Here is a 15217-nt window from a genome sequence, read left to right as displayed (position 1 = left end):
TAGGAAAAACCATAACATGTAGTGGGGATAAGGAAATCAAAGATTCAGCAGGATCTTTGAAGAGTGTTTTTCTTCTTCAGGGGTACAGGGAACAGGAATAGTGAATATTCCATGTCTCCTTTGCAGGGGTGGGTTTATTTTGAAGATTGATATTGATATAGTCACTTTAAGAGGTTAGGAAGCTGAAGAGCTTCCAAGAATAACTGTGTGTTCATATAAAAACATTGTCAAAATTATTCCGGATTTACATTTTCCAGCTAAATAGTACATTATGCAATCAAAAGTTATGCTCAAGAGTGGATTTAATTATAGCAAAGAAAAATATCAGTATGGCCTTTTACAGTTTGTATACCTTAGTGGCCAGAAGCCGCGTCAGATAAATTTCAGATACCATCTTGCTCCCCCGGTCACCCTCCTTCTGATCTCCATGCTCATGGTTTTTTACCAGATGCCAAACTTTAACACCACTTTCTAGATCTGGAGTTATCATAGGTGCACGAGACCGGAGACTATCAGGGCTGCCAGTATATCGGAATGTGGAGTCTGTAAGAGAGTTAAGTAACAGCTTTAAATGTACTAAAAAGTAAATTGATATAATACTGGTGGAGTATCCACTTCAAAGTCAGATCTGTTATGTTTAAAAAATGTATATCTTGTTTTGTCAATATTTTTGTTGGTTAAAAAAACATCTGCTTAGTAAAATTTTCATATCTATCTATCTACATATGCATACATACAGTGCCTTGAAAAAGTATTCATACCCCTTGACATTTTCCACATTTTGTCATGTTACAACTAAAAATGTAAATGTATTTTATTGGGATTTCATGTGATAGATCAACACAAAGTTGCACATAATTGTGAAGTGGAAGGAAAATGATAAATGGTTTTCAAAATCTTTTGCAAATAAATATCTGAAAAATGTGGCGTGCATTTGTATTCAGATCCCTTTACTCTGATACCCCTAACTAAAATCTAGTGGAATCATTTGCCTTCAGAAGTTACCTAATTAGTAAATGGAGTCCACCTGTGTGTAATTTAATCTCAGGATAAATACAGCTGTTCTGTGAAGCCCTCTGAGGTTTGTTAGATGACTTTAGTAAACAAACAGCATCATGAAGGCCAAGGAACACGTTAAAGCAGGGTTAGGTTAAAAACGATCCCAAGCTTTGAAAACTCACGTTGCACTGTTCTATCCATCATCTGAAAATAGAAAGAAATATGGCACACCTGCAAACCTACCAAGACATGGCCGTCCACCTAAACTGACAGGCCGGGCAAAGAACGCATTAATCAGAGAAGCAGCCAAGAGGCCCATGGTAACGCTGGAGGAGCTGCAAAGATCCACAGCTCAGGTGGGAGAATCGGTCTATAAGACAACTATTAGTCCTGCACTCCACAAATCTGGCCTTTATGGAAGACTGGCAAGAAAAAAGCCATTGTTGAAAGAAAGCCATAAGAAGTCCCGTTTGCGGTTTGTGAGAAACCATGTGGGGGACACAGCAAACATGTGGAAGAAGGTGCTCTGGTCAGATTAGACCAAATGTAACTTTTTGCCCTAAGAGCAAAATGCTGTGTGTGGCGGAAAACTAACACTGCACATTATCCTGAACACACCATCCCCACCGTGAAACATGGTGGTGGCAGCATCATGTTGTGGGGATGCTTTTCTTCAGCAGGGAGAGGGAAGCTGGTTACAGTTGATGAGAAGATAGATGGAGTCAAATACAGGGCAATCTTAGAAGAAAACCTGTAAAGCCTCATACACACGATCAGATTGTCCGAAGGGTGTATGCCAGGAACTTGTCTTGCATACAAACAACAGCCAACAAACACGAATGTAGTGACGTACTATGTGGAATTTTAGCACCTTCTGCTAATGTCGTGTTTGGTGAGCATTGATTCCAAGCATGTGTGTTTGTGCTTTGGACTTTGTGTGACTGACTTGTGTACACACGATACGAAAATCTGACAACAGACCGAAAATTTACTAGCCTGCCATCCAACATTTGTTGGCGGAAAGTTGGACAACAATTGCCTGATGGAGCTTACTAACAGTCGGATTTTAGGCAAACAGTCTGTCATCACACAATTCCCTGCTGAAAATCTGATCGTGTGTACGAGGCTTTAGAGTCTGCAAAAGACTTGAGACTGTGGCAGAGGATCATCTTCCAGCAGGACAACAACCCAAAACATACAGCCAGAGCTACAATGGAATGGTTTAGAGCAAAGCATATTCATGTGTTAAAATGGCCAAGTCAAAGTCCAAACTTAAATCCAATTGAGAATCTGCGGCAAGACTTTAAAATTGTTGTTCACAGACACTCACCATCCAATCTGACAGAGCTTGAGCGATTTTGCAAAGAAGAATGGACAAAAATGTCACTCTCTAGATGTGCAGAGTTGGGAGAGACATACCCAAAAAGACTTGCAGCTGTAATTGCAGCAAAAGGTGGTTCTAAAAGGTATTGACTCAGAGGGGCGGAATACAAATGCACGCCACACTTTTCACATATTTATTTGTATGTTACCTGTTTAAACCAGATCTACAGAATTTACATTGTTTTGTGCTGGGTTTTCAATGAAATTCTCCATAAGGATCAGTGACATTGAAGATTTGCTAAACATATAGATGTTTGAATGCACTACCAAAATGTGTGCCTGTGGTCTTAAAATAAATCTGTGCTGTGGTAGTAAATACTTCACGAGAAAACATCTTAATGGCTTCAATATTTATCCATGGACAGGAATTATGGGGGAACAGTTCTAAGGTATATAATGGTTCACAAATTAAACCAAACACATTAAACTAAGAGCACACTTTTGCAGGATACTTGTATTACAGTATAAATCACACACCCAATTGTGACTAAAAACATACTATCTAGCAATTGCGATTGGTTCAGAACAGATGATGCTTTTGCCTGCAAGGTATAATATGGACAAGGTTAATAATATAAAAGTACAGTGCTACAATGACCTTTCAAAACTTTCTCCTAGTCTATATTTTTTTAAAATAATAAAAATATCTTATTTTATCAAATACTGTGCAAATACATCAATTCTAAAAAATATATAAATAATCAGCTCTATTTTAAAATTTCAAACCAAAATTTATAAACTAGTCTATATCACGTGCAATTCTGCTGTATATAAATAAATCAATATTCAGTACCACATAAATTCTTGTGTTTTTCGTCAGTGCAATATTTCATTATGTGCACATGTGCTAATAATCCGTAAGAAGTGTCTGGTGCATAAATATATTCCAGGAACATGGAGTGAAGTGGAGATTGCTGCATTCCATATGCGAAACGTATTGCGTTTGTATTCGTATTGCGAAACACTCGTAAACCGCGTTACTCGAAATCTGAGGTATTACTGTATATACCAATTCCCCATGAGATGAGCTGGAAATATTGTGCCAGTTTCTTTATCGAAAAATTCTCTCTTTTAATGAAGATATTGAATTTGTGGTTGAGTCTTTGGAATTTGTCATGTACAACCATTACTTCTTTTCTGATGGTAAATGTTAGTGCGTGAAAAATTTGTGTAAAATGTATGCTTGCACCTAGACAATTAGAAGGTACAGTAGGTGACCGCGATATTGTGTCAATCTCGCCGTATTTCTCTGCGAGATTTGACACCTGCGAGCTCCGTCGCAGGAGCCAGCGCCGAGATGGCTCACTCATCGGGAAAGGAAAACTTTGTTTTCCTTCCGCGATGAGTGACAGGCAGTGCTGACAGCTGTCTGGTATGAATCCTGAGGGGGAACGCCGCGCCAAATTTTAAATGAAAAAAAGCGGCGTGGGTTCCCCCCCAGGGGCATACCAGGCCCTTAGGTCTGGTATGGATTGTAAGGGGAACCCCCTACGCCGAAAAATCGGTGTGGGGGTCCCCCCAAAATCCATACCAGGCCCTTATCCGAGCACGCAGCCCAGCCGGCCAGGAAAGGGGGTGGGGACGAGCGAGCGCCCCCCCCCTCCTGAGCCATACCAGGCCGCATGCACCCACCCCCATGTTGATTTTTCGGCGTAGGGGGTTCCCCTTACAATCCATACCAGACCTAAGGGCCTGGAATGCTCCTGGGGGGGGAACCCACGCCGTTTTTTTCATTTAAAATTTGGCGCGGTGTTCCCCCTCGGGATTCATACCAGACAGCTGTCAGCACTGCCTGTCACTCATCGCGGAAGGAAAACAAAGTTTTCCTTTCCCGAAGAGTGAGCCAGCGCGACATGCACAGTACCCTGTCGCCGAGAACCAGCGTGATGGTATCGCGCTGGAAACACAATCTCGCAGTCAGGTACTGTAGTAATAGTTCACATGTGGCTATGGTTTCACTATATAGATTGTGTACTGGTGGTGTGGTGTAATAGAGTGGTTTTGCCAATCCCTCTTTATGTCTTGATCTTGTTTTCGATAAAAAAAATAGACAAAGAATAGTCCCAACTGCACACCGTTAGTGATTTATAATTGAAGCTGAGATTTTAGATATGGCAACCCTACTGTTTTTAAATTGTAATAAGCAAGCATTTTGCTTTAAGAAAAAAAAAGTAGGAAAGGAGTGGAGTATTCACTCCTTCCCAAGAAACATGTATCAATAGGAGTTTATATAGTATTTTGCGTATGTGCCCTATAGAAGTCCAAAAACCTTGCTTTTTTATTGGCAGTTTATCGTGGACTTCAGTGGACGGAGAAGAGAGTTTTTTTAAAAACTTGGTAGGGGGAGGTGGACACCATGCTGCTGAATCCTGTCACCTTTTTAATACAGATTGAAGTCTTTATGTGTAATACAGCAAAAGTGGAATAACTGGCAGAGTACAAGTCTAAACTGACAACACATCTGACCCTATTACGGAAAAGCTTTAATAGTAGACAAACCACTATCTGTCATTTAAGAAGTATAAAATGAGTATACAGCAAGCGTGGAATGAGCAAACCGGACAATAAAAGATTGAAAATCATTGCTTAACCAAAGGAGACTACCTAATAATATATAGTTGTACATAATATAGTAGCCACAACATTTGAATGCCATTTGTTTTTAAAATTCCTTCACCATCCCTATAAATAAAGACAAGAAACTTGTCAAGGATTTATGAAGAGAGTCAGATAAGTTTGGCCCTCATAAGCTACCCATGTTAATGAAAATAATGTCCTACAGTTTATCCACATGAACGGCCACTGACATAGAAGTGATTCGAAAAAAATGCACTAGGTAGTAATACAAATGCCATTACTTGAACAGAATGCACTGGATATTTAATTCAGATGGCCTCTGTTGTCAGGCTAAAGCAGATACAATTATACTGTGTACGTGAGAGATGCGGGAAGCATGACCAGACACATTCTTGCAGTAAATGCCAAACAGAGAGACTGAACAGACTCTAGTGCTTCTGTCAGGAAAAAATTCTTCCTATTCTCATTTGCTCTGTGCACAGCTACATCAGTTGGAAGCAATGCAGGATTCATATTAACATTTCCAATATCCAAATGTAATACAACAACAAATGTCAGATTTTCAGAAGTTTTATGGAGTGCTGTGCTCAAACCACAGAACATCGCTATTGTTAATTCTCAGTAAAGTGTGTTGGTGTTTCTCTTTCAACCATAATCATATTTGTACCGGTTGTCATTATTCAACGAATGAGACAGACAAATGGTATTGCCACCTTTTCAGACAGCCAGGGGCTAAACCATTGATGTTGTTCATGCTATAATTAAGATAAAAAAATGCTTAATTCATCTAAGAGTTGTAACCCTGTAAGGATCTGTTTACATTTCCCATTCATTACTAAGTAGCTAGCTCACATCTATGGAATACAGCTTAGGCTGGCCATACATGAAAAAAATGAACCGATTTTCCCATCCACACATTCAAGGTGAATCACTCCCGCTGAGCTATTGTATTTTGAAGGCAGGGAGCCTACCCCACCAGTAGAATACAATGATCAGTGTTGCTGACTATAGCCGGTGGCACTGCTTGTTCAGGAAAAAAATGACAGGCTGGTTGTACACAAGTTGGTTGACAGATAGTCTTGTGTACAACCAGCCTGCACATACAAGGATCAAAATTTGTCCGGTTCAGCAGGGACCGGAATTTAGATTCTAGTATGAGCGGCTTTAGTGTGCTTTTAAAATATAATGCTACATTTTTGTGCATTTATCTATGTTAAGCAGGTACATTTAAAGGAATGTATCATGTAGCTTTGTGTGTTTTTACTGCATATGCACCATGAAAAATATCAGTTCTAAATGTTTTTTTCTTAATTCATATGAAACATATTCAACATAGAACATGAACAAAAAACTGATTATTTTATTTATTTTATTTTTATTTATTTCAGGTACTTATATAGCGCCGTCAATTTACGCAGCGCTTCACATATACATTGTACATTCACATCAGTCCCTACCCTCAAGGAGCTTACAATCTAAGGTCCCTAACTCACATTCATACATACTAGGGACAATTTAGACAGGATCCAATTAACCTACCAGCATGTCTTTGGAGTGTGGGAGGAAACCGGAGTACCCGGAGGAAACCCACGCAGGCACAGGGAGAACATGCAAACTCCAGGCAGGTAGTGTCATGGTTGGGATTCGAACCAGCGACCCTTCTTACTGCTAGGCGAGAGTGCTACCACCACACCACTGTGCCGCCCATGATTATAAATAAATACATATAACTACATGCAGCAGCACATCAAAATGTAAGGTGCTGCATATGCCTGAGTTTGAAAGGGTCGGAAGTGCTGGGATAACCATCTGATTTTGTACTGTATTTTCTGAGGTGGCAGTCTTTCAGCTTTAAACATTAAAGCTATGAATAATAAGTTATACTATATTTTGCATGAAAATATATGGGATTAACCTTTTAAGGATTTGGATTTTAACAGCAAAAGTATTAAAAAGTCTGTGGTGGAACTAGGTTCTTCACACTGCTTGGAACAACATGGCAGGTAAGCACATTCAAAAACTATATGCAAGTGTAGCTTATAGAACTGTTGCTGAGGGTGGTCACATATTAATTATTGATTTAATTTACGCTTTTCTCAGTAGATGGGTTTGCTCTGTGTTTGTGAAAAAAATGACCGTCTATGCCTCATTTTTCCTTTACAATCTATTCTATGTTGCAAAAAAACGGTAAGAGGAAACTTGGCTGTAAAGGTCCATGTGTTCACTTTTAACCACTTCAGTCCCGGAAGAATTTACCCCCTTCCTGACCAGAGCTTTTTTTTGCGATTCGGCACAGCGTCGCTTTAACTGACAATTGCGCAGTCACGCGACGTTGTACCAAAACAAAATTTATGTCCTTTTTTTTCCCACAAATAGAGCTTTCTTTTGGTGGTATTTGATTGCCTCTGCGGTTTTTATTTTTTGCGCTATAAACAAAAAAAGAGTGTCAATTTTGAAAAAAACAATATTTTGTACTTTTTGCGGTAATAAATATCCCCCTTTTTTTTTAGAAAAAAGCTAATTTTCTCAGTTTAGGCCGATATGTATTCTTCTACATATTTTTGGTAAAAAAAAAAAAAAAAATCGCAATAAGCGTATATTGATTGGTTTGCGCAAAAGTAGCGTCTACAAAATAGGGGATATATTTATAGCATTTACATTTTTTTTTTTTTTTTTTTACTAGTAATGGCGGCGATCTGCGATTTTTATTGTGACTGCGACATTATGGAGGACACATCAGACAATTTTGACACATTTTTGGAACCATTGGCATTAATACAGCGCTCAGTGAGATTAAAAATGCATTGATTACTTTAAAAATGTCACTGGCAGTGAAGGGGTTAACACTAGGGGCGGTGAAGGGGTTAACTATGTTCCCTGGGAGGTGATTCTAGCTGAAGGGGGAGGGGACTAACTACAGGAAGTGATGGATCGTGGTTCCTAGCTAATAGGAACACACGATCTGTCACTTCTGTCAGAACAGAACAGGGAAGTGTGTGTTTACACACACGCATCCCTGTTCTGTGTCTCCTGGTCACGATCGCTCATGGCCGGTGGTCATTGCGACCGTCGGCCACGAGTATCGGCATCCCCGCTGTGCAGCGGGCGTGCACGCCTGCTATCCGGACCCCACGAGCCAACGTACAGCTGCGTGGTTTCGCGCAGGGGAGCCAGCCGCCACAGTATAACTGTGGCGGCTGGTCCGGAAGCGGTTAAACCATGGTTTTGCAGTCTTCTAGAGTGAGTCTTCACTTTTTCACGTCTTCCAGAGTGAAATTCTAGTAAATTGATTAGCCAAGTAATGGGCTGCAGAGAGGCTCCGTGGTTAGCATTTCTGCCTGGCAGCACAAAAGTCACGGGTTCAAATCCCAACCATGGCACAACCTGCCTGGACTTTTCAGGTTCTCCAAGTGACTGCGTGGGTTTCTTCCTACACTCCAAAGACACGCTCATAGGTAATTGGCTACTGTGTAAATTAGCCCTAGTATGTGTATGAATGTGATTTAGGGACCTTAGATTGTAAGCTCCTTGAGGGCAGGGACTGATGTGTATGTACAATATATAAAGCACTGTGTAAATTGTTGGTGCTATATAAGTACCCATAATAAATAAATATCATACTGTCTCCTTGCCCTCACTGGTATACAAAGGGAAATTATTTAATGAAGATGTATTTTCTCACCATATCTGCTGATTGAAGTTCGTGATATGCTAGCTGAAGCTGGGATATTGTATGATGAGGTTTGTTTGGGAACCAGTGCAACCACCGACCGATCAGAGACCTATACAGAAAGAATAGAAAAGAAAAGTTCTTAGATCTTAACGTGGATGTAAACCCTCACATATACCCAGTGAAGTGAACAGCCTCAGAGGTTACACAGGGATGAAACAAATCTCCCTATATAACTGTAACATGTATATCTGCTGTCTTCGTCTGTATATATCCTTTAGAAAGTGCTCTACATGTTAGGAGATTTTCTCTTCCTGTTTAACACTGCAGTAAAGCCTGGGCATAGAGCCAAGACAGTTGATTGGAGGAAAGGCACACACCTCCTCTCCTCATTGGCAAAGGAAGGAAGGAATGTGCATCGCTCTGTTCCTAGATGGCAAGCTATGTGCTAATCTTTTTTTTAGCAACCTCCCCCGACACACACTTCTATCTCCCATCTCGGAGAGCTTGTCTAAAGTTATCAGGCTGATAAGAGAGGAACTGAGCAGGAGACAGCTACGGGACTCAGTGCTTTGAAGAGAGATGCCCAGCTCAAATTTCATGAATCGGGCTTACATTCACTTTAACCACTTCCGGACCACCGCATGCTGATATAGGTCCTAACTTCGAAGAGGGATATCTTTGTTATGGCAGCAGCTAGCTGCCATAACCCTGGTATCCTCTTCTGCGGCGGGCGGTCCAGTTTCCGATAATAGTGCTCTCTGCAGTGCCCCCCCTCCCGCCGCGCTCCAGTGCCCTCCGCCGCTTACAGGAGCCGTCGGCAGTGGCGGAAGCGATCGGATCCTTCTTCCTACTATACATGGAGTCGAGTGAGGGAAAGATGGCCCCCACTCGTCTCCATACCAATGCAGGGCGGAAGCGACGTCAAAACGTCTCTTCCGTCTATAGCTCTTAAAGGGCCATTTTTTTTTTAAATGACAATTTTTTTTTTTAATTTGAATTTTAGTGTAAATACGAGATCTGAGGTTTTTTTGACCCCAGATCTCATATTTAAGAGGTCCTGTCATGCTTTTTTTCTATTATAAGGGATTTTTACATTCCTTGTAACAGGAATAAAAGTGACACAATTTTTTTTTATAAAAGAACAGTGTAAAAATAAAAAATAAAAGGTAAAATAAATAAGAAAAAAAAATGTATATTAAAATATTATCTTTGCATTTACAGTTAATACATTTAGTGAAAGTAGATCCATGTTAAAATCAACATTTTATGTTCTAACTGTGGTTGGTTTAGAATTCCCTGAGAATGTTCAAATCCTCTAAACTGTTTTTAATCTAACTTTGTCATCTATTGGGGATACTTTTCAAAAAAGCGCCCTTTAGAATATGAACTGTGGCACTGGCTGCACTCTCAATGACATATAATGGGAAAGAACATTTTCAAACTGTCAAATAACTATAAGATTCTAAGTATCATGAGCTTATTTCATGTGACTTTTCTTTCTCAAACACTGCCAGATTCCACCCCACTGCTCTTGCTGCTGTGTCCGTGTGAGGATTCTCACTGAAGCTGCTGGAGTCTGTAGTCCATTGCACTAGCAGCTCAAAGTACAGATCTCCAGGGAAACTATGTCCTTTTAACCTCACAGAGGCATTAAAATAGGCTAAGAAAAAAGAGGCTAAGATCAAGAACCCAACAGGGACATGGCCCCAAACTAGCAGGAGGAAAGTTCAAAATGAATCTTAGAAAGTATTATTTTAATGAAAGAGTAGTTATAATATACTTCCAGTAGAGGTAGTGAATCCATCAACAGTAAGTTGATTCAAGCATGCTTGGGACAACCATAGATCTATAATCAGCAAAAAAAATAAAAATAAATGGGGCAGACTTGATGGACTACTTAGAAACAAAGAAGTGTTGGCTGACAAAAGTGATGGCCGGCAAAAGACTAAAACTGGTAATTTTATATAAACCCCAAAAAAGAAACACTTCTTGATACATGAGAAGTACACCCCTCTTTCAACGTACTTAATAATTTACATTACTTTCAAGATACCACTGTATCTGAAGTCTCAAAACCTGATTAGTTTTGCACATGAATGTTTCACACAAGTCAGTGTTTGTAAGTAATCCCTAAATCTATTTTATAGATGAATGATGTTAGGCGTCATGACTCATAGTACACTGTTTTTCATGAATCTATTTACATTTCTGTATCTGGAGATTCTGCCAGTAACAGTACCTCCTGTGCATTTTCAGTTGGCCATTTAGCTGCCATGAGGTCTGTGCATGCCTCCTGTAGACCTGATCAGCACTACATTTAAAGAAAGTCTTTTTAGCCTGATGTTGAATCTGCCCACAAGAGCTCTCCATGGTGCTCAAACTGTGTTTATATTGTCTTAACACTAAGAAGACTAATTGTCATTTTTAAAAAACAAATATACAGTAAACGCATAAAAGCGCAGAACTGACAGAAGTATGACACGCTTAAAGGCAATCCTTTGGCATGTGTAAAACTCCTAAATGATAATTGCAGTTTACAAAAAAATGGTAAGTTTAATTTTTTTTTTACTTTTAAAGGAGTGTAGGAAAGTGCAGGAAATAAAAAATAAAAAAATATACACATTCTCACCTATATGGCTACTTATATGGCTTGTACTTCAGGTGAGGAGAATATATCTACTCATTGTATTATCTGATGATATTACTACTCTTAGAAGTGCTCCCCTTTTTTTTTAGATTGATTTTAACCTATATGACTGCGCCATCAGTCTAACACTGAGAACTGTGCCATCACATGACTGCTGATCACTCAGTTCTCGGACTTCACTGAGCAGAGAGCAGTGACTGCTCTCTCTTCTGCCCCTCCAGCACTCACTGAAGCACCGTGCTGTGGAGGGAGCGTGAGTTTTGCTGGCTCAGGCTCTAATCGGTGTGCTGATAGGCCAAGCAAGCTGCCGATCAGGCATCTGGGTGGATCTAAACTTTAAAGTTGGGATCCTTACAGAGCCTGGGACCGACTCTGTGACGTGAGCCGACAGCAAGTTTGAGCACACTATCAGCTGAGTCTGGGTTGCAGGTGTGCAGAAATAAGTGCACTCCTGTGACCCAAGAAGTATAGTCAAAAACAGTTTGGCCATACTTCTCTTTAAATTTAAATGGACTGTTTCAGTAATTAAACAGCCGCTATTCATGGCAGAGCATATTACCCCATCAAAAGACTCTATTTTGCATGACCACAGTTTTTTTCTGTCTAAATATGATTATTTTTTTAATAGCTTGAATTCAAGTATAGTTTAAACTGCATCTTTGCGTGCTTAAAGGTTGGGAGTTATAGAACACAAGTCAAACTGAAAAGAGATGGATTCTTGTAACACGGATGAGAAGAGATTTGTGCCCACAATTTTTCCTGGGAAGCGGATTAAAGTGTATATCCAGCCAAAACTTTTTTCTTCTGATTTGGATAGAGTGGGGAAAGATTAGAACCTATTACATAGATAACCTATCACTTACTGCAAGGAAGCTTTTTATTGCTGACTGGTCCCTCTTGTATATTTTACTTCATTTTCTGAATTGTTCAAGCTTGTAACCACAATGCCCCGTACACACAATCGGACTTTCCAACAACAAAATCATGGAATTTTGTTTGAAGGTTGTTGGCTCCAACATGTCTTGCATACACATGGTCACACAAATGTTGGCCAACAATTACGAATGTAGTGACGTACAAGACATACGGCGAGCCGATAAAAAGGAAGTTCAATAGTCATGCGCCATCCTTTGGGCTCCTTCTGCTAATTTTGTGTTAGGTAAGCATTGATTCTGAGCATGCGTGTTTGTACTTTGGACTTTTGTCCGACGGACTTGTGTACACACGATCAGAAAGTCCGACAACACACATTTGTTGGTGGAAAATTTGAGAACATGCTAGCCAACATTTTTTGGCAGAAAGTCCGACAACAAATGTCCGATGGAGCATACACATGGTTGGACTTTCCGCCAACAAGCTCACATCCAACATTTGTTGTTGGAAAATACGATCGTGTGTATGTGGCATAAGACCCCTTTCGCACTGGAGGCGTTTTTCAGGCGCTAAAGGGCTAAAAATAGCACCTGTAAAGCACCTGAAAATGCCTCCCCTGCAGCCCCAGTGTGAAAGCCTGAGTGCTTTCACACTGGAGCGGTGCGCTCGCAGGACGTCAGAAAAAGTCCTGCAAGCATCATCTTTGGAATGGGGAGGAGCGGTGTATACATCACTCCTGCCCATTGAAATGAATGGGCACCACTGCCGAAGCACCTGCAAAGCGCTTCGGCAGTGGCACTTTTTGGGCGCATTTAACCCTTTCTTCGTCCACTAGCGGGGGTTAAAAGCGCCCCGCTAGTGGCCGAAAAAGGGCCGCTAAGACAATGGTAAAGCACCACTAAAGCTAGCGGCGCTTTATCGGTAAAACGGCGGCGCTGTGAGTGTGAAAGGGGTCTAAGTGTAAATGAAAGGAAAATCCTTCTGATGTCCTGCATAGGCTCCAATAGCCCAGGCTATCCAAAACAAAGAAAAAAAGTTTTGGCTGGAGATACAATTCAAATTAATTTTATTTATGAATGATGAACTATAATACTAAAAGTATATCAGCAAAGGTTTTTTTTTAGATTTTACCCTCCTGAATGTCAAGCAAATGCACCTTGTATGTTCTATTTGTACATGATACAAAATACATCCCTGGTAATTACAGACCAGTTAGCCTAACATCAATAGTATGCAAGCTCTTGGAGGGGATGATAAGGGACTATATACAAGATTTTAGTAACGAGTATCATTAGCAGTAATCAGCATGGATTCATGAAGTAAACAAGTGGCTAAAGAGCTGGTGTAGTAAGGAGGGGTTTGGGTTCCTGGAGGACTGGGACGACTTCTCAGTCGATCACCAGTACTATAGAAGGGACGGACTGCACCTAAATGAGGAGGGTGCAGATCAGCTGCCAAAAAGTTAGAGGGGTTTTTAAACTAGGTGACGGGGGGGAGGGCCCAGAGGTAGAGATAGTCAGCGCAGAACATATTCCAGGGGGTAGTATTGGGGGCATAAGTGGTAGGTTGACTAAAGCACATAAACCCAAGGTAAGTATAGTAACAAGTCCTGGTTGCAATCTCGGAACACCCAATAAGAGGATAGTATGCGACCGGTCTAAACTACGTGGCATGTTCACCAATGCCAGAAGCCTGGCAGACAAGATGGGTCAACTAGAGGTATTGTTGTACAAGGAGGATTTGGATTTTGTGGGAATTTCAGAGACCTGGTTCAACAGCTCTCATGATTGGCTGGCAAACATTCAAGGGTATACCCTATACCGCAAGGATAGAGAGGGTAAAAAAGGGGGAGGGGTATGCCTATATATCAAGAATAATGTACAAGCGAATGTGAGAGATGACATCACTGAGGGAGCTAGAGAGGAGGTGGAATCCTTATGGGTAGAGCTCCAAAGGGATGAAGTTAAGGGGAAAATATTACTGGAAGTATGCTATAGGCCCCCTAACCTGAGGGAGGAGGGGGAGACAGATCTCCTCTCAGAAGTTGGATTAGAAGCAAGGATGGGAAGTGTTATCATAATGAGGGATTTTAATTATCCAGACATAGACTGGGCGGAGGGAACCACGCATTTGTCTAAGGCTCGCCAGTTCCTAAATGTCTTGTAGGACAATTTCATGGTTCAGATGGTAGACGCACCAACTAAAAATCAAGCGTTACTGGATCTACTGATTACCAACAATACAGACCTGATCACAGATGTGGAAATACGGGGCAATTTAGGAAACAGCGATCACAGGTCAATTGGCTTCAGTATAAATCACACAAATAGAAAACATAAGGGGAATACAAAGACACTGAATTTCAAAAGAGCCAACTTCCCTAAACTATGAACCTTGTTAGAAGGCATGAATTGGGATAAAATCTTAGGAACAAAGAACACGGAGGAGAGATGGGTTTGCTTTAAGAGCATATTAAATAAGGTCATTAGCCAATGCATCCCATTGGGTAATAAATTTAAAAGAGCGAAAAAAAGTCCTGGAAGGCTTAACTCCAATGTAAAAATGCATATAAAAGCAAAGGTGAAGGCCTTCAAAAAAATACAAAGTTGAGGGATCATCATCAGCATTTCAGACTTTATAAAGAATGCAAGAAGATTTGTAAGGGTGCAATCAGGGTGGCTAAGATAGAACACGAAAGGCACCTAACAGGGGACAGCAAAAAAAATCCCAAGAAAGTCTTTAAGTATGTAAACAGTAAAAAAAGGGAGGACAGACCATATTGGCTCCATAAAGAATGAGTAAGGACATCTGGTTACAAAGGATGGGGAGATGGCAAAGGTATTGAATTTATTCTTTTCCTCAGTCTTCACGAGGGAATCAGGGGGGCTTCAGTAACCAAAACTTCAGAGGGTGGAGATAAATGGGGAGTACTCGGAATGGTCAGAGGTGGGTAGTGCATCCCCCAGGGTTCTGTGCTGGGACCAATCCTATTTAATTTTGTTCATAAACGACCTAGAGGATGGGGTAAACAGTTCAATCTCTGTATTTGCGGATGATACTAAGCT

At 40.6% G+C, this 15217-nt stretch overlaps 1 protein-coding gene across 1 annotated transcript in view; it reads right to left on the bottom strand.

The window, feature by feature from the left end:
* The window catches only part of PLXNA2 (plexin A2), a 518514-nt gene that overhangs the window by 16532 nt on the left and 486765 nt on the right, over positions 1 to 15217 (bottom strand). Inside the window, exons 27-28 of the mRNA XM_073615770.1 lie at positions 8642 to 8741; positions 353 to 543 (exon numbers count right to left, since the gene is read on the bottom strand). Coding sequence (XP_073471871.1) covers positions 353 to 543; positions 8642 to 8741 — 291 coding nt within the window. The remainder of the gene's footprint in view (positions 1 to 352; positions 544 to 8641; positions 8742 to 15217) is intronic.

The sequence above is a fragment of the Aquarana catesbeiana genome, linkage group LG02 (assembly GCF_042186555.1).
Source record: "Aquarana catesbeiana isolate 2022-GZ linkage group LG02, ASM4218655v1, whole genome shotgun sequence".
Lineage (NCBI taxonomy): Eukaryota > Metazoa > Chordata > Amphibia > Anura > Ranidae > Aquarana > Aquarana catesbeiana.
This window is presented reverse-complemented; position numbering and strand designations above follow the sequence as displayed.